The following is a 22,977-nucleotide window of genomic DNA, read 5'->3' as shown; positions in this document are numbered from 1 at the left end:
ATAGTGATCTTATTTGCTTGACAGGTAAACAATAAAAAGCTTATCTCAGCGTTTCATTTAGTAATATTTTATTAACATACTCTACATGTATCTTGGCTTTTTGCTGTTTATCCTTTCTTTAGCTTTAACCACGTCGACTGAGTCATGAATGTTGTGGTTTGGGATTCACCACTGTCACATGTAAGCTGTGTCTCAATTCAGGGGCTGCATCCTTCAGAGGCTGCATTTAAAGACCGACTGCGTCATGGTCTACACAGCCCATGAAGACCCTGTGCTACGTGGGCCGGGTAGACCACGTCCTCTGAAGGAAACGGCCCCTGAGTTGAAACACAGCTTTAGGAACATTAATAGGTGTAGTGCAGTCAAGGGGCACCATAACGACGTCATCGAATTTTCACACTTTGTTGAAATTCATGTACAGTTTTTTTAGGCACTTGAAAATCCAAACATCTCAAGAGATGGTCAAAGTAATCGCACCAGGTAACAACATAAGAAAACATAGCACCTTCAGTCAGGGGTTGTGCTCCCGGCCTTTGAATGTCAGTGAATTACATCCTCTACAAGGCTAACGTTAACAAGTGAAGATGAAAAGGCAGCAAAACATCACTGATTCACTTTTGTCAGAGTGAATGTAAACCTTATGTTATACATGAGAGACATTACAACGCCAGCCTGTTAAACCTGGACAGTGTGAGCTGCATCCACAATGTCTGCTGGAGGTGAGCGCTATGTTCTCACAGCTTAGCTCCAAGGTCACTACTAGGCAGGCTACCATTCTATTCAGACCCACACCTATAGCTGATAAATCATTAAAAATAATGAAATGTCGACAGTGTTTCTCTTATAACCAGTTCAAATTTTCTAGCCTTTATGGCACTGCATGGTTTTAGTAGTGCAGGAATCTCACAGACTGGTTTGATGCATTGTAAATCATCTCACATGATGCTACTCAGCCAATCATTGTGACTGAGATGGGGAGTGAGATGCACACACAGCGGAGAGAAGAGACGAGAGGCAACAGGCAGAGAACAAGCTGTGAAAAGGTGGAAAGTGAGATGTTAGAGTGATCGAAAGAGAAAATGAGGTGTTAAAGCAGTTCACTTGTTAAGACTATCACAAAATAGTTTGAAACCGCTTAATACGACATTTAGTTAAAAGGGGAAACTCTCTACCCTTTTTATTTTTTAATTTAGGCAGTTCATTTTATACTTTTTCAAAAGCATGAACTATTCTTTCCTGTCGAGATTTAGATTTTAAAATAACTGACCAAGAGTAATTTTCACTTTGGAAAATCTTCAAATAAAGAATTCTGTTATCACATCAGCCAGCAGAGCAGATATTAAATACTAGTTGCTTCAGTGACGATGCCCCTTATCAGCTTTACAGCCAATCAAGATGTGTGCACGCTGACACTGATGGAATGTACTTGAGGTGTGTGGAGAGATAAATATTGCAAGAGGAAGAAGATATAGACCCGGACGTAAATTACTTGGGCAAAGACAATTGAGAGCGAAATAAAACAAGTTTCAGGTGTAGACAGTGGCTGTGCTGGATGGAGAAATTGTGGACAGATTTACTTGTACAGATACCTTGGGTCAATGCTATCGCTACACTAGTACTACCACATATTTCACATGTCACTGGACTGAGCCACAGTAAATGAGGTAAAAGAAACACACTCTCAAAAAACAGTTTGTTGCAGAAGGTGTTAGACCAGCCTTTAGCTTTGGCATCTTTGGTTTTAGCTTGATAATAATAATAAATAAATAAAATATACATATATCAGTATGGAATGTTTTTCACCTGCACTGCACATTAATAATAAGCTACAGCTTAGAGACACACACAGATCTCACTTGGACATAAACCATGATGTTTAGAAAATTTGCCCCGAATTTCAAATATCCATAAAAACATTTGAAAGATGGTATGAAGGACTTTTGTTCTGGTTTGACTATATGTTCATTTAGTTATTTTATGCACGAAATGTTTCATCATTTAGCAACTACCCAGTAGGAACGTTTTTTGTTGCACATTAATGTCATAAAAAAACTGAAAAACAAGAGAAGATGTGTCTGCGGTTGAATGTGTGAGCGCTGCTGCCAAAAGTTCCATTAAAGTGCCGCTAAACCAGCCAAAAGCACGAGAGCAGGAATTCAATGACACCTTGTATTTTTATAGATACAATTGGAAATATTCCAGCCTCTAATTGATTGTGAGTTTGCCTTCGGTTCCTTTTTTTTTATCACCAAAGCAGCGAATTGAGGAAACTCATTTAACTCTAATCCCTCCCTTGTTCATCTTTGGTCATTCATTCAGACTGATGTTCTTTTGCCTCAAAGACATTTGTTCAATGCAGAAAAAAGCTCTCCCTTTAAGAAAAGAGATAAAACAGAGTACATGGCTGGACTGTTTGTGCCAATTCATGCTGAGAGAAGAATGGCCAGTTAGGAAACACTCTACCAGCCGAGCATCCGATGGTTTCAAATCCTCAGCAGAGTACAGTACAAATACTTCCCCTCTGTACTTTAGTAGATTATTCAGGTATTTATTTATCTGATGACTTTTTATTTTTACTCCCTACATTTTAAACACAAATATCTGTACTTTCTACTCCTTAGATTTTCAAAACAGGCTTGTTACTCGTTTTAATGAATTTGAGGAGAATTGTTGTTATTTCCCAATGTCCAGACAGATTATTTTTACCTCAATGGATCGGACAATAACACAGAAAAGATGATTCACACGGCGTCAAATACGTAGAGAGATGGAGACGAAGAGAAGGAGAAACACGGCACATATGTCCGTGACGATGTGTGACAACATGGAAGAAACATACTTTTGCTTGAGTTGTTTTCTCAACATAAGGTTGAGTAAAGAATGTACTTCTGCCACCTCTGATCATCGGTCAGTCGGTCAGTCAACGACATCAAGCTCACAAATCCAAAAAAGTGTGAATGAAACAAAACGTGGTGACGCCAACATCACAACAAATTTCACAAGACTCTCATTTTCCTCTAAACTGTTCAACGTCACCATCCAGTGTCGCATTTTGAAAAAACACAGATTGTCATCAACAGCAGCTAAGACCTTCTCTCTCTATTCATTCCAGCATGTAAGATTATTCTTATTCTATCCCCTTGGACGCCATTTCATTTAATACGCAGCAGTGATTATCCTGACTTCTAAAAACTTAAAAGAAAAATATGAGTTTCTTTCTTGCTGGGCAGACATGCTTCCCGAAGGCTGAGTGGAAAATAAATAGATGTTATTCTACGTTTTTTAAAAAGAGAAGGGAAAAGAAAAAAATTGAAGAAATAAACATGTAATCAAAATAATTTGCATCACAAATCAAAAGCTCACATTTTTTTTTATCTCCCCAGTCGTTGGCGTAATTACAATGTTTTATTCAAACAAATACAATGCCCCTGTTCACATTTCAGTTAAGGATGTCACACACATAGTTAATGCATTCAAACCACTTGAATGAGGTTCTGCCGTCAGAAATATTTATGTGAGAAAAGAAGCCACACAATCTGTATCAGCACCTTGTTCTAGTGAATTCTTTTTTTTTTTTTAAATAACAAATGGAAATGAAGATGTTGTAGGTAAGACTCTATGATGGGACAATGATGAACAGCCCTGTAAATCAAGGAATGCATATTTAATAAGGACATATATCCTGATTCAATTCCACCACTGTCATCTGAGCACAGCCATATACATTCACTAAACTGTGAGGTAAAACAGGTTGTTCCAGGAAGCATGAAAGCATGAACAGAGACCTTGACGGGAAAGAAGGTTGATATTTGAGGCCTGTTTGACGGGAGCATCAATGACAAAATTGCTGAACTGGCAGATGTAATGTGGCACATTTGAGCTGAAGTGAGGAAGGCGTGAAAGTTTAAAGGAAGACAAATGCAGCTGAACGCCATCATGCACTGGGTCAGTGTGCAGGGAGGAAATGGGCAGGTGACTCTGAATTGAAAATATCTGTATGTGCCGGTGAAAAGTTTTTCTCAGCAAGTTTGGTTTTGCTTCGAGCTGAATAGAAATGATTCTGCAGCATTTTGTGATGGTGATACCACAAATAACAGTCTAATAAATGTTAAAAGAATGCAAATGAAGAGTGGGTGGCCACGAAAACAGGATCAAAAGTGAAATACTTTGCAAAGCACACAGGGAAGAATCACGATTCAGATTCAGATTTTTGAAGATGACTTACCAAGAGGTGAGCCCATGCACGTGCCTCCATTAAGGCAGTAGTCTGTACAGTGGTTGACCTCGCAGCGCTCCCCGGAGAAGTCCGGCCAGCAGTAGCACCTCCAGTCCCCTTTCTCATTGGCTAAGCAGCGGCCTCCGTTCTCGCAAGGTGGACGGCACAGCTCACCTGCACAACCGCAAAAAAGCCCATATCACTTACTGTGCTGCAGCGTGTGGAGCAGTCAGTACATGCTCGGTGGATGAGCATGTACAACAACCGGGGTACCCAACTGATCTTGGATCTAGGGGGTGGCTGTGCTCATGAGTATCTGCCTTTTCAAAAGCAGACATCTTGATATGTCATATTAGGAAAAGCAGGTGTTACTGATGAGATTCACGATGGCTCTGTTGAGTTGGAGCATTCCCTGTATTTAAAAAACCTGCATATACTTGCTAATTTTGGTGAAAAAGAGGTATAAGAGATGACCTTGTTACAGTGAACCAATATGAAAAATATCAGGTCCTTGAAACTGAAGTTGCTACATGAAATCCAGCCCTCATTCATTCTATTATTTTCACCTCTGCTTTTTCTACTGTGAAAATGTGAAAATGTCTGCAGAGAAAAAAGCCCATTTGCTGGTGATTTGCAAGTCAGGGAGAGAAAGGTGCAAAATATGTTTGTGATTGTTTCGTCTTTTTGACCAAGAGACACTGCATTGATCATTAGGGCTACTGCTGAATCACAGAGTAAAAGGAACCAAGTTAAAGCCAGGGTTGGTAATTCTGGAAAGGTTAGCAAGAGCAGGCTACACTTTGAAAAGAAATGACACCAGCCCCCTCCCATTGATGCCCTCGTATGCTAAGGCCCTAAAACACATGAACGCTGGCTGACGACTGCTAGAAGCCGACTTCTCTGTGACTCGCTCGATAACTTCTGGCTATCGTCTCTGCTTCAGTTCTGTATGTCACTCCGGCTGAAGACTCCAGTCATTCTCAGTGAAAGTACGGGCAGGGTTTGCACAGGTAGGAAGGCAGTTATGAATATTGATGGCTGTCAGGACATGGAGAGGATTTCACAAACAACTCACCCACCCTACTTTTATCTGTGGCATGGTTCTTACCTGAGATGTTGACATCACTACAGGTGCCATTGAGCAGTAACTTCCCCTCTGGACAGGTACATCTGGCCCCCGTTGGGTTGAGCAGACACATAAAGTCACAAGACATTCTCAGGCATGGATTTGAAGCTGTGGAGAAAGTAAAAAAAAAAAAGAAAGAGCAGTGTGAAAAAAAGAAAGAGACAAGAAAGTAATCCGTCAGTCTGACCTGTAATGAGAACAGCTGTTTGTTTAGGAAAAGTTTGTTTGTTCTTTCTCGGACCAAAAGGATTTATTTCTGTTTTGAAGGGTGTTTATCTTCTTGAAACCCCACAGAGACTCGAGGCTAAATCATATGAATGACTTGACACGTCTCGTCTCCAGACTGAATAGTCAGGGATTGTGGGAGACATAATTTCTTTGTGTCTAATTGAATAGCGTCGACCTTGACGTGCTCTTGTCATTGAATCCAATAAAATGGACGAGCTAAGGGCCCCAGTGAGGACAACCGTCAGTTAACCCATCATCCACTCTGTAACCAGGAGACTCCACATACTACAACCCAGTACTTTCTCCATGAGCTCCAGGACTATCCTCACTTCACTTTGTGGACTGCTGACCAGAGGAGGTGGAAAGCTGGACCTGCTGTATGCTGATCTAAAAGACATGGCCTCTGTAGAGAAGACCCGCTTCTATAGTAAATATAAAGTATTTAAATATAAAGGGCCAATTCTAGGGTAAAGAAAACAACAGTTTGTCTAATTTAGATGAAACACACTTGTAAAAACATCACTAGGATTATTTTCTATTCAATTTCTACCAATAGATCCCTTTCACCTAAATCTTACACACTGAACCTTTAACAAACCCTCTTCACATGAACCTTTTACACATCTCTTTTATCACGCTGCTATGTACACAGGATGAAACGTGAAAGACTGTCTATACACAGTTATGTTAAATAGCCTTCTTTGGCTGATACTCTCCACTTCTCCTCAATGTCAATTAAACCTTTGTGATAACTTATTCTTTTGAAGGTGAATAAGCTGTATTCAGGACAATATGTGTGGTCGCTCTCAAGGTGGATCTAATGTGTGGTTAATTACCAATATTAAATGTCAACTGCTACATGCACGCTTTGCCTTGAACGCCTGTTTTGTTCATTTCCGGATTAATACTAAATGCAAAAAGACTCAGCACGTCAAAGACGATAATGCCAAAGGCAATGAGAAAATAAATCTGAAAATAAAGTGAAAATGTAACAGAACTTTATTTTAGTGATGATAAAAACTATTAAACAAAAATTTGAAAGAATAAAATATAATCAAACTGTCAAGAGCCATGTTTATCAATATACTTTCAATAAAAAAGACAACTTACCATCTTGCTGTTTGTAACGATGGGAGATTAAAATATTTGTGGGCTTCTCCACCCCCAGACTGAGAAATTCCACGGATTGTTTGCCGTACTTGTGGATCTTGAACACCTCGTGTTTTAGTCCAGTTCCGTAGATGAAGTCTTCAAATAGATCGATTCTGTATGGTTGGGAGATTCCTGTAGAACCAGCAAAGAAAGGAAAGAATAGTCTAAGTTTTTTTTGTTTTAGATAGTAGAAGGATGTATGTAGGTAGGTGGACTAATTCATTTTAATAGACATTATTTGGAAGAGGTTAATTGTTTAATACTTGATAAAAAGCCGAGCAGAACTCAGAGTGTGTGTTTAATAGAAGAAAGGAGTGCTTTGTCGAGGAGTTACCGTGTCTGTCACTGATTGTCACCAGAGGGTCTGAGCCATCCAATCTCATGCTCCCTATGTGTGAGAGCTCCGGATCAGCCCAGTATAAACGCTGGTTGAAATAATCGATGGCCAGCCCTGTGGGAGAATAACGGAAAGTGCTTATTTACCAGAAAAATTACACAGGGATCCTCATGGAATACGGGACTCAAACACTTCACCCACCCCTCCATCGGCACAGTGGTGAGAAGATAATGAGTGAATTTTCATTTTTCGGTGAACTATCCCTTTCAGGTCATGATGGTTCAAACATGATGTGAAGACACCTTTTCTTTTGTTTAGATCTTCTGTTGAATATTTACGCTCAGTATTCAACGTGTTCATGCACCTTCTATCTTGTTGTGCACTGCACTTCTGATGGAGGAGTTTAGGAACACTTTCATTACAATTTTCAAAGCGGTGACTAACTCTAACTTTCCCCCAAAAAGTTGGACTAATTGATAGAGCACCTGGCGGCTGCATTTAAATAACTTTGTGCTTTTTCATCAATGATAGATTCTTCTTTCTAAGACCAAGAGAGAGCATTGGATCCTTTGAATTAAAGGAGGCCAAAGCAGCTCTTCAAAACTAGATCACCACTAAGTGTCTCCCTATAGACACACCAGTCTTTCTTGGTTAGAAAGGACCTTTTCCATGTATCTTTAGAAAACATATTGAAGCTTCTCCATGGATCATATACAGGATCAACATGCATCATATACAGTGCATGTGTGGCATCTCTAAATATTTGTATCTCCACCTCACTTGTGCAGGGACACACATCTTATTGTGGGTGTGATTATATTATTCCTTCTGTACACCATGCAGCACTGTGATGTACAGATGATTGTGTGTGGTTATCCTATGTGTTATGGCAGTTACCATGGTTTTATTACTTTCTCTGTGCTTATGTATTTATACGGAATTGAAACATACAATACTGGTTTATGTACGGATGAAGACTTTCAATATGCGATGCAAAGACATTGTGACATTTTTAAGTGGAACAGTTCAAGGTTTCATGGTAAAGCACCGAGACTCGAGCGAAAACAAGACTGAAGAATGTCCCCGACATTTATTTATGTTGAATAAGGTTTTTTCTAATATACTGGTGTTAATCTGAACTTATCATTGCTTCATCGCTCCAAGAGTCCACTCTCTTTCAGCCAAGTCAATTATATCCCACAATCCTTTATGATCATGGAACTGACTTCAAAAGGTGCCTGTGCTGCAGACTTCTTCCCTCGTAACAGAGGGGATCCTTATTTAAAAGTTTTAAAAAGAAAAGGTGGTCAAACATATACAAAAATAGATCAGGAGATCGTACATGTACATACATATATGTGCCCAATCATAAAGGGGCCCTGTGGAGGTTCTGGTGACCAGTAGCACTATAGAGCAATGGTGTTGTGTCCCAGTTTCGTAAACATGCATGTTTTATGAGAAAGGAAATGCATTCAACATTAATACTTATTGATCGAGGTATCCAAGTTACAACAGGGAAGACATATTACACGATGTGAGTAATTAATGGGATTTAAATGAAATGCCTACCAGTGGGTCTCCTGAGGTTTTTCTCCAAGAGTACTCTCCGTAAAGAGCCGTCCATGGCGGATTCTTCGATATGAGAGTGATCGCCTATAACGCTCCAGTACATCATCCTGAAGTAGACAAAGACAAATACTGTACCGCCCTGACACCATCCTCTTGCAAAATATTTACTTTGTACTGTATCTACAGTATACAGACTCTAGATAAATAAATGCGTATATATAAAATGTATAGAGTCTGATTTTGCAACACATTTGGTGTTTGAGTATATATTTTCATTGATGCTTGTGTCCCTGGTGATGATGTAATATCTACTGGTCTAATGTAAGTGCAATTACCAAACACGTTATCTCTTAATTACATGGATGTAATGACTTTGTTGTTGTTGTTGGTCGGCACCTTTGATGACACTGGTCTGACTTATCATTATGAGATAGGTAACGTTAGTGATTAGGCTACTTCCACTATAGCCAAGTAATTAATAACAAACTTAGATTTTTAATTATTTAGTATTTACCAATACTAAATTGTCAGTTAAACTGTCTCTTAAACTGAAACTGAAAATTGAGTCACAGTAAAACATGAACTGACAAAGGTTTAATAATTCATTTAGCATCTCATAGCTGCAGTATCTCAATGCACAAATGGGGCTCTATAAAGTGAAATGTTCTTGATATGATGCAAGCGAGTGAATATGTCATCAGAGCTTTTCTAATAATGAGACACCTGCCTGCAGAGTTTGTGTGTAAAAAATTGCCGGCAGGAAGAGAGAATGACTAGAAACTAGTACACTACTTACCCTTTGGCGGGGTTGACAGCGATGGCGTATGGCTCTCCCGCTATGTCAGTAATCAAGCGGGTGCAATTTGGTCCCTTAAGCTGGCCCACATTTATGGAATATCGTAATTTAGTCCAATGGGCTGTGTAATAGCTGAACCAGTGCATTCGGGAGTGATCAGTCCAATAAATGTTGCCTGTGATCCAGTCAGCAGAAATATCTCTCGGGCGACGGAAGTCTGAACACTGCAACCGATAACAGCCACAATGTCAGGAGCTCTATTTCACTTCTGTGCTTAGCTTTAAGTTGTGGCTCATGAAAGACAGTGGGACAATATTAAACATTTTAACATGGAGGGTGATAACTTTGATCACCCTGTCATACACTCACAACATGAGCACATATGACATTTTAAGCTTAATGTATCTATAAATCAATGAATTAATATGACACATAACAATATCCTAACAAAATTAAACAATTAAACATATTTTATAACAAGGCTACCACACATTTCTACAATGGGATATAGATCAAATATACTTACGATGTTTCTGACATTTGTTTTTGTTTGACTCCTCTCTAGAGTGTCTTTGTAAAAAATCCCACCAGGGTTAAACTGGGTAGCCCAGATAAACTTTTGGTGGTGAAAGAGTGTGTCCATCCCAATAATGCGGGCATTGTCCTCAATGTGAGTGAGCAGTTTGTGTCCATGGCTCTGGTTAAATGGATACACAAAACTTCGGATTTCAGTGTCATTAGCTATGTAGAGCACTCGATCTTCTGGTCCTGAGTTATTCATAGTTAGAAAAAAGAGAACAGGGGAAAATTGGGTATTTTGGATATTAGACAACAGTTTGAGGACACAGTATTACAGTTTATGCACGTATAAATATTCTTTGTGATATTCAACTTCGCGATCATACCTTTTGCTATGCAGTTGCCATTGATTTCCTTATAATTGCGGTCACACGTACACTTAAAAGATCCTTTGGTGTTGGTGCAGTAATGAGGACACGTATCAAACTGCAGACATTCATTTATCTCTGAAAAAAAAGGAAAGAAGACTGATTCTCTTTAGAAAACATTGCTTCAGAAAAGTCTTACTTATTTTTCCGACATGATTGAAACACCTAACACATGTTTAAAGATAATAAGTGATGAAGGTCAAGGCCATAAGCAGCTCATATGGAATCCTCAAACAGTATAGAACTTATTTCAATTCTGTCCATGACCCATTCGTGAAGAGAAAATGATATGCATGAAGAAAGAGGCAGAGAGGCAATAACTAAGTGAAAAAAGACATTAACTGGGAAACAAGAACCAGGTCACAGGGTTGACTCAATAATCAAAAGCTGCCTCTCTTCAGACAATAATGCACCACATACAATGTTCTTCCTTTAGTTGAAGGATGTGATGCTTTGGATAAAAGCGTCAGCTAAATGAAATGTAATGAAGTAGACGGATCGCGGAAGAAATGAATGCATTTTCCTGACCCACATGTTAATCTTTAATAATAATCATCCTATTAATACAACAAAATTATAGATTTATGAACTTCATCTAAATGTTCTCGTTACTTTTGCTTTAATCTCTCAATCTTTGTATCGTCATCAAAGACAAACAGTTGACTGCTGTGAAACTAGACGCTTTCGTTTGACATATTTTGATATGATTTGACACAACTCAAAAAAATTATCTTTGTGGCCATTAAACTATTCTTGATTAACAATAATTTATTTATTTTAACTGTTTGCCGCATTCATCACATTCTTCCAAGCCAATACAAATGTCTTATCTGCAATGTCACTAAATTCACTAGAAATGGCCGTAACATTCATTTTAATGTAAACTCTAATGCAAAAAGAAAAACAATGATCATATGTTACCTTCACATTGACCTGTCTTCTGGTTCCGTTTGAAGCCGGGTTTGCACTGACATACAGAATTTGCATATGTCTGGTTGCAAATTGCATCTTCTCCACATGGATTTGTTTTCTTTCCACATACATCTCCGCTGGAATCTACAAATAAAGGGAGGACTTTGAATACACGCCGGTCCTCTGCAACCTCAACACCCGCTGTGCTTTTCTTTTGATGTGCAAAAGCCAAACGGGCTTCATCATCATCTCAAGCCACACACCTCAAACATGGGCATGCATATATTACCATTAATGATAAAACATCAGGTCTAAAACAAGGACGTTCCTGATCACATCACAGAAACATGCGTTACTTCTCATCTCTTCTGAATACTTCTTTGATCTGTCGCTTAAAGACAACCAGGTGCTGCACTCACAGGCCTTGCAGTCCTGCTCGTCTGAGCCGCCGTCGCCGCAGTCGCTGAAAAGGTCGCACTGCAGCTGGATCGGGACGCAGCGTCGGTTACTGCAGGAGAACTCGGTCTTCCCGCAGGGCCGAGGTCTGCCGGCCACCACCTCTGCTTCAATAAACAGTGTCAGTTAAAAAGACGACAACAACTCATATCTAAGATTATGATGTACATAGCAAATATGCTGCAGTGACCATGTGTCTCCTGTGCACTAATGGGGACAGAGCCTATTAGGAATTATTTCGTAAACTATCACAGAAACAGTTGTTTGCTAATTATCTACCCTACAACAATGTTCAGGTACTTTGCATGCTTTGTTTTTGATACTTAGTTTTCTTAAATAAATCTTTTCTCCCTGAATATTCCAAAGAAGAACGGGTGTTTGACATCAGCGGCCGGCACAACAGAGCGAGAGAAGCAAAGGGACAAAGTGATGGAGAGGCAGATGAAGGGAACAATGGGATTAAGGTGAGACTGAAGAGATGGATGGTGGGAAGAGGCATACAATGGGTGGAAGTAATGGAGTGAGGTATGAGATGGATGGGCGTATTAATGGAATAAGAGAGTGAGATGAATAGAGGACAGGGGAATGAAAGAGTGAACGATGAGAGAAGTGATTTGTCCCTTTCTTTCCTGTCCGCTGTGTGTGATCGTTCACGGTGGACGTGTGATGAGGGAACATGTCAGGACACTATATGACTTTGGGACGGTGGCCCTGAGAGATCAATACACTGCGATTTAAGGCAACAGATGCAAATTCAGAACATGTCTTTGCCAGTGTGTTATATTTGGGTGTGTTGTGTGTATTTGTTGTCGACTGATGTTTTCTTAATATGCTTGCTTGTGTTTCATCTATTTGCATATGTTTGCTGCAGTGCTGTCAGGGCCACTGTATCTTGAGCATATCAATGACAATATAGAGCCATTGTTGACACACTCACACACGTTTGTGCATCTATCTTAGTGAGGACACTAAAATAATGCATTCCCTAAAACCAAGTCTTAACCCTGAAACAGCCCATTAAAAGTGGGTCAGCAAGTGAGGAGTTGTCCTCACTTTGCCAAAATGTCCTCACTCTGTTGGTTCTCGGCTCTAAATTGTCCTCACTAAGATATCTTCACACACACAGACACCTTAAACAAACCTTAAAACCAATCTTGGCCTGAAAACCGCAGGGTGGAGGAAAACACAGCAACTTGCAAATGCATGCTTTAAAAGGTTGTGGACCACTAATGTACAGTGCCTTGCATAAGTATTCACCCCCTTTGGACTTTTCTACATTTTGTCATGGTATAACCACAGATTAAAATTTATTTCATCGTGAGTTTATGTAATGGACCAACACAAAATAGTGCATCATTTGGAAGTGGGGGGAAATATTACATGGATTTCACAATTATTTACAAATAAAAATCTGAAAAGTGTTGAGTGCATATGTATTCACCCCCTTTACTGTGAAACCCCTAACAAAGATCTGGTGCGACCAATTGCATTCACAAGTCACATTTGCAAGTCACATAATTAGTAAATAGGGTCCACCTGTCTGCAATTTAATCTCAGTATAAATACACCTGTTCTGTGACGGACTCAGAGTTTGTTGGAGATCATTACTGAACAAACAGCATCATGAAGACCAAGGAGCTCACCAAACAGGTCAGGGATAAAGTTGTGGAGAAATATGAAGCAGGGTTAGGTTATACAAAAATATCCAGAGCTTTGAACATCTCTCTGAGCACCATAAAATCCATCATAAGAAAATGGAAAGAATATGGCACAACCGCAAACCTACCAAGAGGAGGCCGTCCACCCAAACTGAAGAGTCGGACAAGGAGAAAATTAATCAGAGAAGCAACCAGGAGGCCCATGGTTACTCTGGAGGAGTTGCAGAGATCCACAGCTGAGGTGGGAGAATCTGTCCACAGGACAACTATTAGTCGTCTACTCCACAAATCTGGCCTTTATGGAAGAGTGGCAAGAAGAAAGCCATTGTTGAAAGGGATCCATAAAAAATCCCGTTTGGAGTTTGCCAGAAGCCATGTGGGAGACACAGCAAACATGTGGAAGAAGGTGCTCTGGTCAGATGAGACCAAAATTGAACTTTTTGGCCTCAATGCAAAACGCTATGTGTGGCGAAAACCCAACACTGCCCATCACCCTGAGCACACCATCCCAACAGTGAAATATGGTGGTGGTAGCATCATGCTGTGGGGATGCTTCTCTTCAGCAGGTACAGGGAAACTGGTCAGAATAGAGGGAAAGATGGATGGAGCCAAATACAGGGAAATCCTTGAAGAAAATCTGATGCAGTCTGCAAAAGACTTGAGACTGGGGCGGAGGTTCATCTTCCAGCAGGACAATGACCCTAAACATACAGCCAGAGCTACAAAGGAATGGTTTGGATTAAAGAATGTTAATGTCTTAAAATGGCCCAGTCAAAACCCAGACCTCAATCCAATAGAGAATCTATGGCAAGACTTGAAGATTGCGGTTCACAGACGGTCTCCATCCAATCTGACTGAGCTTCATCTTTTTTGCCAAGAAGAATGGACAAACCTTTCCATCTCTAGATGTGCAAAGCTGGTAGAGACATACCCCAAAAGACTTGCAGCTGTAATTGCAGCGAAAGGGGGTTCTACCAAGTATTGACACAGGGGGGTGAATACTTATGCACCCAACAGATGTCAACTTTTTTGTTCTCATTATTGTTTGTGTCACAATAAAATTTATTTTGCACCTCCAAAGTACTATGCATGTTTTGTTGATCAAACGGGAAAAAGTTTATTTAAGTCTATTTGAATTCCAGTTAGTAACAGTACATAATGGGAAAAAGTCCAAGGGGGGTGAATACTTATGCAAGGCACTGTATAATACACTTTGGAGTCTCTGTTAAGTTTTGTTCTGCCATTTCATTTAATAAACTGACCCTAAAGTTAACTTTGCTTCAATATGACAATTCACTAATAATGCAGACATAATATCAGATATATATGTGCTCACCACACTCTTCCTCATCCGAATTGTCACCACAGTCATCCACTTTGTTGCACACTTGGTCCATGCGCAGACACACGTGATCATTTCTGCAGCGGAACGGCCTTGTAGGTGGACAGGGGAGTTTTGCTGTGGATGAAAATGTACAGAAAGAGCTAATGGATGGATCTTCAAAAAGAGGAAGCCGCACAAAATCTTGTATGAAAAGACAATGAAATATTCTCTCCTGGGAAACAGAGTGGCTTATAAAACAACCATTCATTGTAATAGAAACAAAAATGGCCTTGAGAGATTACATCAACAACCCACCACACATGTCTGTGTCTTCGTCGGAGTTATCTCCGCAATCGTCCTTGCCGTCACACACCCACGTGTGGAGTTTGCATAAGGTGTTGTTGCAAATGAATTCATCAGCCCGGCAGAAGAAAGCACCTGCAATTACACAGATAAGTCCACGAGACTTGTGAGCACTGTAACTCAGGTGGAGGAGTGCATTCCACACTGTGGAGGATATGACTCACAACCTGTCTGCGACAAGATTAGAAGACAGATTTTTTACATAATGATCCACACAGCCCCGCACCATTAAGCTTCACAAAAGCAAAGTAGGCATCTATTTCTGTCCTTTATCTCGTTTTCAAATCCCTCATTCTCATATTAAAAGTCCCTACCTGTGCCAGATGTGCTCTCGTCTTATCTGTCATATGCTATTCTCTGTTGATATTAAATGCTCTGAAATGGCTTCATCGTTCTCTAGTGATATTTGCAGTGTAAAGATTTGGGATCACTGTGAGAATTATGATTTCTTTTTTCACTTTCAAGTATCGAAGAGTCAAACATCAATCATTCTTTGAATGACCTTGGCTGCAGTTCTCCTCGTCGCTGTGGTCCATGCAGTCCAACACGTCGTCGCAGCGCCAGCGTCGTGGGATGCAGTGAGCACGATTCAGACACAGGAACTCATCTTCTCTGCACTCCTTCACACAGCCAATCTGTCAACAACAACACCGTCAATCGTCAAAACTGCTGATGTCTAGCGTTGTCAACTGCAATCAGAAAAACACGCAACATTTCTCATTCTCATTTTTAAAACATTATACACTATCGGACAGCCGGGAACCTCGCCATCGAAGTTGAGTTCACTGTGGAACTGCTCTACTTAAAAAGGGAAATGTTTTGTCTTTGGTTGCTTCTTCGAATCATGTGAAGGTACACTGACCTCATCTGAGCCGTCCAGACAGTTGTCATGTCCGTCACACCGCAGGCTGGCTGAAACACATCCTCCGCTGGCACACACATACTCGTTCACGGAGCATGAGGGGACGACTGCAGAAGGGCAAAGAACATCAGTCAGTAACAAGACTGACTGAGAAGTCACTCGAGCGAGACCTTTTCCGTTTCTTCTTCTGTGAACAAGTGGATGCCAGGTCTGGGTAATTCTGACTGAATATGAGGCTCTTAGAGGGGAATTGTTGGCACTTGTCACTCCTTAATACTGAGTAATGTTGTCCATTCAGGCCAAAGAGTTCATACCGTGTGGTAGCTCCTGCTGGAGAACAGTACTTGATCAGTAATGAGCAGTGGAACTCAACAGAGCAAATCAGCAGAGCTCAGGCTATTTCTACGCCTCCACTCATTATCTCATATTGGATTGCAGGATATCTACAATATGTACATGGAGAGAATTGAGAAATTCTTTGATAACCAGCCACATTGTGATGCTAATTCTTCTTATACTCTTTATTGTATAGCGTGCAGTATCTTAAAGCAAGATCGTCAACATGCTGACCACTTCCTCAACCAATGTCTAAAGAGATTATTTATATGTATGACAATGGATTTATGTCCATGCTATACAAGTTACCTTCTCATTAACGTAAATACAAGTCTCATTATTATATTTGTCATTTGGCTTTTACATTATGTAGGATAATAATGACCTTACACGGGGAAATGCTGAATCTGCTGAGGCACACTCCGCAATATTCTAAGCTACTGACCTTATAGGAGGGAAATAAAAATGACTGAACTGAGATTATGAACTCCACTCCTACAGAATAGAAACCAAAATGACCACATTGCAGTTGTTTGCCTCCAGCAACCAATCAGGTTACAGAGAGTATGGTCAGAATCTGCCCTTCTGTGCCTGAGTGAATGAACACATTGAAGCTGACCTTTGACTGTTCGGATAGAAAATGTCATCAACTCATAATTTGTGCCAAATATGAAAAATTCCCTTAAAGCGTTCCTAGTATATTGCATTAAAAGAGTGGCACATGCATAGGACTGCTCTTAAAACATATAGGCTCCAGCTACAGCTGCAACCAGTGAGGAAATATGGAAATATTTACAGTGGTTTCAGAAAATATTCAAATCACGCCACCATTTGCACAATTTATTGCATTGAATCTTTAGTTTTAAATGGATATCAACCTACACTCAGTTACTGAAAATGTCAAATTCCCCCAAAAATCTTTTTTTGCGTATAAATTAAAACTCAAAACTAAAATTCTTCATTTACAAAACAATATTCAAACCCAGAGAAGGCAAGGTGTGCTTGAATTGTGATTGAATTCTCATTAAGATGTTTCTGGAACCTGATTGGAGTCCTCATGTGGCAAAGCGGAATTGATTTGGCACAGCTGAGAAAGGCACATGTGTAAACAAGGTCCCACAAGTCGCACTGCTTGTCAGGACAAAATCAAAAGCAGGGCCAAAAAACTCTCTGTGGACCTCTGTGGTTAAATTGTGTGGAGGCACAGATGAGGACAAGGGTATAAAACATATGTTGTAATTATCGTCATGGGTTACTAAGTGAAATTTAATATACAACACAGTAACGTGGGCAAAGTGAAAGGATCTGGATACTTTCTGCAGCCACTGTACATGTTGCAGAGAACACATGGTTTAGAACTCAGGGACAGACAATGATCTATGCCTTCATCTGCTCAGAAGTCCTTCGTAAGTGAGAAAAATATTGTTGTGCACCTGTTCCCTGGCAGCTTTTCTCATCTTCCCCCATCTTGCAGTCTTCTTGGCCGTCGCACAGCCACTTCAGGGAGATGCAGAGGTTGTTGTTACACCGAAACTGGTCATCTGCACAGTGTTCCTCACAGCCCTTCTGTTAACGAATACAGCAAATAACATGAATATATCTAGAGAGTCATATAGAGTCACCCCCTTCTGTTCATAAGGTCTTGTAAATAAAGGAACCTTCTTAATGCGTTCCTTATGTAAGTCGTTAGTGACAAAATCCACAGTCTTTGTTCCTAAATGTAAAGTAAGAAATAAAGTTAATATGAGGATCAAAAGTCTGAGTTAGTCTCTCACCTCTCAGCTGCAGGTCAACAAGGACACATACCCACAACATTTGACTGATACAAATGATGCTGAAGTCTCATGTTAGCTTTAGCTGGTCTCTATATACTATATTTTTTACAGTGGTTTGTCCCCATCGCTTATATTCTAAATATCTGTTATTAATCAGAATGAACAAGAGGCCATTCTATTCTTCGTAGTTTTCTAAATCTAGAATTTTATTTTTACTTTCATCCCCAACACGTTACTGTTTCCTATTCAGGAAACCATTAGACCAAATCCACCCCATGATGCCTACAGACAATAAGACATTTTAATAATCACTGTGCATTACAATGCTGACTGAACTTTTTTCTTTTCTCTTCTTCCCTGAAACTATTTGACTGTGCTGACCCAGAGAGCAGTTACTGGGGAAAGGGTTGAACAAAGGGTTAATTAGGGTTACACTGCTTTGCATGGAGAGGGATTATATATAAAAAATTGCTTTGCAAATGTTGAACAGTGCAATACATTAACACGAGTAATGAATCATAATAACAAGGCTTTGTCCTTGAATTATGCACTGCACTGAATCATTACCAATGATGGGGCAGTATTTTGTATGAATCCTTCAGAAATCTCTTTACACCATGCAGCCCTGGATGATGGCCCTTTTAAGTGAATTGCTTCACATATTACATTAAAGTACAATTACAATGGCAAATTTGAAGCTTTATAAATTCAGATATTCAAGCACATTGATGAACAAAACAAGCAGCTTTTGTTTTTCTGAAAGGCGGCGAAGGATTAGGATTTCCAAAAGAAATTGAATACGAGGTGTTTCAAGGACCGGTGAAGTTGAAGGTAAAATAACTCATTACAGTGATATTTTCTATCCAGCTTTGTTTTGGAACATAGCAACCGTGATGAGGAGATTTGTACCAGCACAATGAATTATGCCTATAATGGGATTATTTTCTTTGTGAGTGGCATTATACCCAACCAACATTGTTTCCCTTTCCCCCCCGAAAGCATTTCATCTGTGTTTGAGCTGCAGGTTCAGATACTAACAGACATTTCCCAGAGATCAATTATACACCAAACTACACTATTCATACATTACCGCAATATTGTTTTCACAATATTAGATTTTGTGTGACCTGTCATTTTTACATGACCTCGTAATTATATAATATTGTATAATAATTCAGTTAGCACAAACAAGAGTGTCTGGTATGATTTATTCCCATTGACAAAAGGCAACATGCCTGATATGCTGATGTTTGATTTCTTCTTTCGGAGCCATTTGAAGTCATTTCTTCAAAATTTTGTATTTTCCTTAACTGCTGTGCCTCGTTAGCAGGAATCTCATGGGTTTATCTTCCTTTTTGATTTAGAAAGTAAGCGTTGGAAAATATCTGAAACACTGGCCTCATCTGAATTATCCAGGCAGTCGTAGTCCCCGTCACAGCGGAACCGGGAGGAGATGCAGTCTCCGTTAGCGCAGGCAAAGTCCTTGTGGTTACAGGTGACTGGCTCTGAGTGGAGAGAAACACACAGGATACAGAAATCAGACCAAACTGTATCTGTTTCCAGCATCACACACACAATAAACAGTCGTCCCCCTGATACAGTTATGAGCCAAATGTTCTGTGTTTACAATCACATGCTAATGCATTGGCAAAACCATCGCTTTAGCTAATTAGAGTCATTTTGCATTAGGAGTGGAGAACCCAGCAAATGTAATCAGGATGTAAATACATTCACTGCAGCTCTCACAATGGAGGGGCAACAAACTCTCTGAAGCCAAAAAATCTTGTGTGTGCCGTTTAGAGCCAGACTGTCCCCGAGGACAATATTAGGACGCAGCTAAACAGCTGCATCAGATTCACCGTCTGGGCCCTCCCCTTGTTATCACGGACTATTAGCGAACTCAGGGGCATGCGCTATGAGCTGCGCTGCAACAGAGGCTCCCAGCAGGCATTGCAGCAAAATATGATTTGTGGCCTCCCCCCTGTCTGCTGGTCCACCTGCTTAATCTGTCGCTTTCCAACACTTGACTGGCTTTTATTTGCATTTTAAGTGACATTAATAGGCATCTGATAAATCACACATATGATGTCCACTCAGCAAAAACACACAGTGGACATGCACACGCTCACATGATGTAAACACACACACACACATGCGAGGAGTCAAATTTACTGAAGAACTGAAGTAGTAGATACACATTTTTATTCTAAAGGTGATGATGAATATCTAAACAAAAGGGAATGTGGGTCTGGTAAATTACAGAGGAGGGATGATATCGAGAGCTCAAAAGCCTCATTATTCTCAGAGAAACCGCACAGATAGAAGGCTTGAAAGAGAGTAGGGCCTGGCTCACTAGATAGTGGGAAACATCTCAGAGGGTGTACAAGTGTGTGTGTGCGTGTGTGTGTGTGTGTGTGTGTGTGTGTGTGTGTGTGTGTGTGTGTGTGTGTGTGTGTGTGTGTGTGTGTGTGTGTGTGTGTGTGTGTGTGTGTGTGTAAGGGTGGCTGTGGTGGTAGGAGGGGCAGTCAGGTGTCTTCAGAGAAGTCAAACTCTTCCCTAAGTGTGTGTAGAGCGTCAACAGTGGATATGAGCGCACAAACCGGGCTGACAGAAAGTGAAGGAGCCGGGTACTCACTGCAGTTCTCCTCGTCTGAGTTGTCTCCGCAGTCATTCTGGCTGTCACACCTCCAGTGGTCTGGGATGCAGTTGTTATTCTCGCAGCGGAATTCATGCGGTCCACAGGTCTTTTCATCTTTTTCATCAGGAGCAAACAAACATGAAGATGAAAATGGCTTCAAAGAGCATGAATATTAATGGTGTGCTAGCTATCACATTTTGTATGTGTAATCATCGTTTCCTCAGGGTTTCGCCGAGCAAGTCTGACGCTGAGTTCAAAACACAGTTTGTACTCGAGAGGCTAACACGCCATAAGATGAAATACCTGACTGTGCTACCAATCATCCCCACACCTCAGGATTTATGACAGAAAGTTGGCAAAATTGAACTTTCATAAAGAAAACATCCAAGAAAAATTAAAGAAAAGAAGGAACATTTCAAATGCTGATGACTTTGGCTTTGTAACATACCGAACCTGAGTGTTTGTGCCTGTTAGTAAGAAAAGAGAGGTACCGATATTTGAAAGACTAAGAAAGAAAATGAGTTGCTCGTTTGTATATCAGCTCAAAACTTCAACGTGATACATTTTATAATTAATATTATTATAAGTGCAACATTTTTGAAGAAATACTGCACAAATAAATGTGTTTTTGAGCTGTGGATTAAATCATAAGACGGTTCTTTGATTAAATGCATTAATGCTGGTTTTGATATCATATTAATCAGACTGAAAAGTTCAGAGATTGCCAGGATAAGGATTAGTAGATATCTTGTGTCAAAAACAACAGAAACTCTGACATTTGCTCCGGCAGTACTTCCTCGCAATGGACTGTCAAATTCAAACTGAGAGCTTCCATTTAAAAAGTCATTTCTGCGCAGATAACATCGGGGATAATGGCCGAGGTAATGCTGTTATCAGTTAGGGAAGAGATGCGTCAAAAGAAGAGGGTGGCAGATTCTGCCTGGATCTCATTCCAACACGACAGCAGGAGGAGAGTATCAGGAGCGAGAGCAGCAGCAGCAGCAGCAAAGGACACAAGGCAGGGAAAGGTACCCGCTCAGTCACTTACACCATACGAAGGATTGGACACAGGAGCAAGACAATATTTCCTTTCTTAGTCAGAGCTCATTACGGTGCTAACAAGCAAAACTTCCTTTAGCAGTAATGCGGTAATTCAAAGTGAAATATCAACAAAGCAGCAGCATCTCTCACGTGCTCTGAAGAGGTGAGCACACTTCAGATGATGAATATGTGGTCGGCAATGATAAACACAACAGATAATGCAGTTTGAGGGGCGGAAGTCAAACATCAGTAAACGACACAAAGCGGGATTAACAATGACTTCTTATTACATCAGGGTCTCGTTGAGTTAATAGACATTAAAGCGGCTGCGAAACAACAAAACCACAACATGAAACGCACCAACAATTACTGGGAGATGTGAGGCATCAAACATTAAAGCCTGAACGCTCTATTAATGGTATTCAAACTGATATGTCGTCATGTATGGAGATAACACAAACAACAGTTCATTCCTCCACAATTACACCCATGAGGAAATGACACCTGGCCCCGGATACACACGCACATATTATAGGGTGTGTGTGGGGGGTGTTTTGTCTCCTGCAGCTGTGGGCAGCATATATTTGTCACACATCACCTCACATGCACAAGTAAAAGTCCCATTGTGCAACCTTCCATTATCATTCAACGTCCGGTTAAATACTGAATCCCTGAATTACAGAAAAAAGACTATTGACACACATCCAAGAACAAAACACAGTGGTTCTATTTTGCCGATGGTAGATTTATGTCTTCATCATACCACAGACAGACAAAGACAGACAGCCCATCAAGATGAGTGACAAGCGCTGGGCTGCTCAACCTTCTTGAACCCAACGACAGAAGGATGGCACAGAAATAAACATGCAAAGCTAAAGGGTATCTTTATCTTTGTACATGTTATGCTACATACAGTTTGTGGATGAAAGTGGAATTTGTACGAAAAACGGCACACTGGTTTTCAGTATAAAAGTTTGGTGGCCAAACAGATTTTTGTACAAATCTCACCAAAGACATTTTTATCTGCATCCTATCACCATTTTCGTGGGGAATATTTTCAAGATGAATTGATTTAGATGAATCCTCGTTTAAAGCTAGGGTTGGTAATCCTGGAAAAGCAAGCAAAAGCAGGCTACACTTTGAAAATATGCAACCGCTGCATCCCGTCCCTTTCCATTGACCCTCTCATTAAAGCTATGCCCCCAAATCACATAAACGTGCACTGCCTGACGTCTCCTAGA

The 22,977-nt window shown here is 40.3% G+C and overlaps 1 protein-coding gene across 5 annotated transcripts in view; it reads right to left on the bottom strand.

Moving 5' to 3' along the window:
* Nucleotides 1–22,977, bottom strand: part of lrp1bb (low density lipoprotein receptor-related protein 1Bb) — a 242,224-nt gene that overhangs the window by 12,313 nt on the left and 206,934 nt on the right. For 4 of the 5 annotated variants that reach the window (XM_034574175.1, XM_034574176.1, XM_034574178.1 and 1 more), the window contains 17 exons: nt 20,693–20,809; nt 19,456–19,562; nt 17,716–17,848; nt 15,947–16,053; nt 15,587–15,719; nt 15,037–15,159; nt 14,734–14,856; nt 11,703–11,846; nt 11,293–11,427; nt 10,330–10,449; nt 9,951–10,192; nt 9,425–9,648; nt 8,629–8,735; nt 7,057–7,173; nt 6,681–6,854; nt 5,325–5,450; nt 4,226–4,390 (listed from right to left, as the gene is read on the bottom strand). In XM_034574175.1, the coding sequence (XP_034430066.1) occupies nt 4,226–4,390; nt 5,325–5,450; nt 6,681–6,854; nt 7,057–7,173; nt 8,629–8,735; nt 9,425–9,648; nt 9,951–10,192; nt 10,330–10,449; nt 11,293–11,427; nt 11,703–11,846; nt 14,734–14,856; nt 15,037–15,159; nt 15,587–15,719; nt 15,947–16,053; nt 17,716–17,848; nt 19,456–19,562; nt 20,693–20,809 (2,397 nt within the window). The remainder of the gene's footprint in view (nt 1–4,225; nt 4,391–5,324; nt 5,451–6,680; nt 6,855–7,056; nt 7,174–8,628; nt 8,736–9,424; nt 9,649–9,950; nt 10,193–10,329; nt 10,450–11,292; nt 11,428–11,702; nt 11,847–14,733; nt 14,857–15,036; nt 15,160–15,586; nt 15,720–15,946; nt 16,054–17,715; nt 17,849–19,455; nt 19,563–20,692; nt 20,810–22,977) is intronic. The other variant, XM_034574174.1, reaches the window with a different exon arrangement.

The sequence above is a fragment of the Hippoglossus hippoglossus genome, chromosome 21 (assembly GCF_009819705.1).
Source record: "Hippoglossus hippoglossus isolate fHipHip1 chromosome 21, fHipHip1.pri, whole genome shotgun sequence".
Lineage (NCBI taxonomy): Eukaryota > Metazoa > Chordata > Actinopteri > Pleuronectiformes > Pleuronectidae > Hippoglossus > Hippoglossus hippoglossus.
The sequence above is the reverse complement of the archived record's forward strand: the minus strand, read 5'-3'. Positions and strand labels throughout refer to the sequence as shown.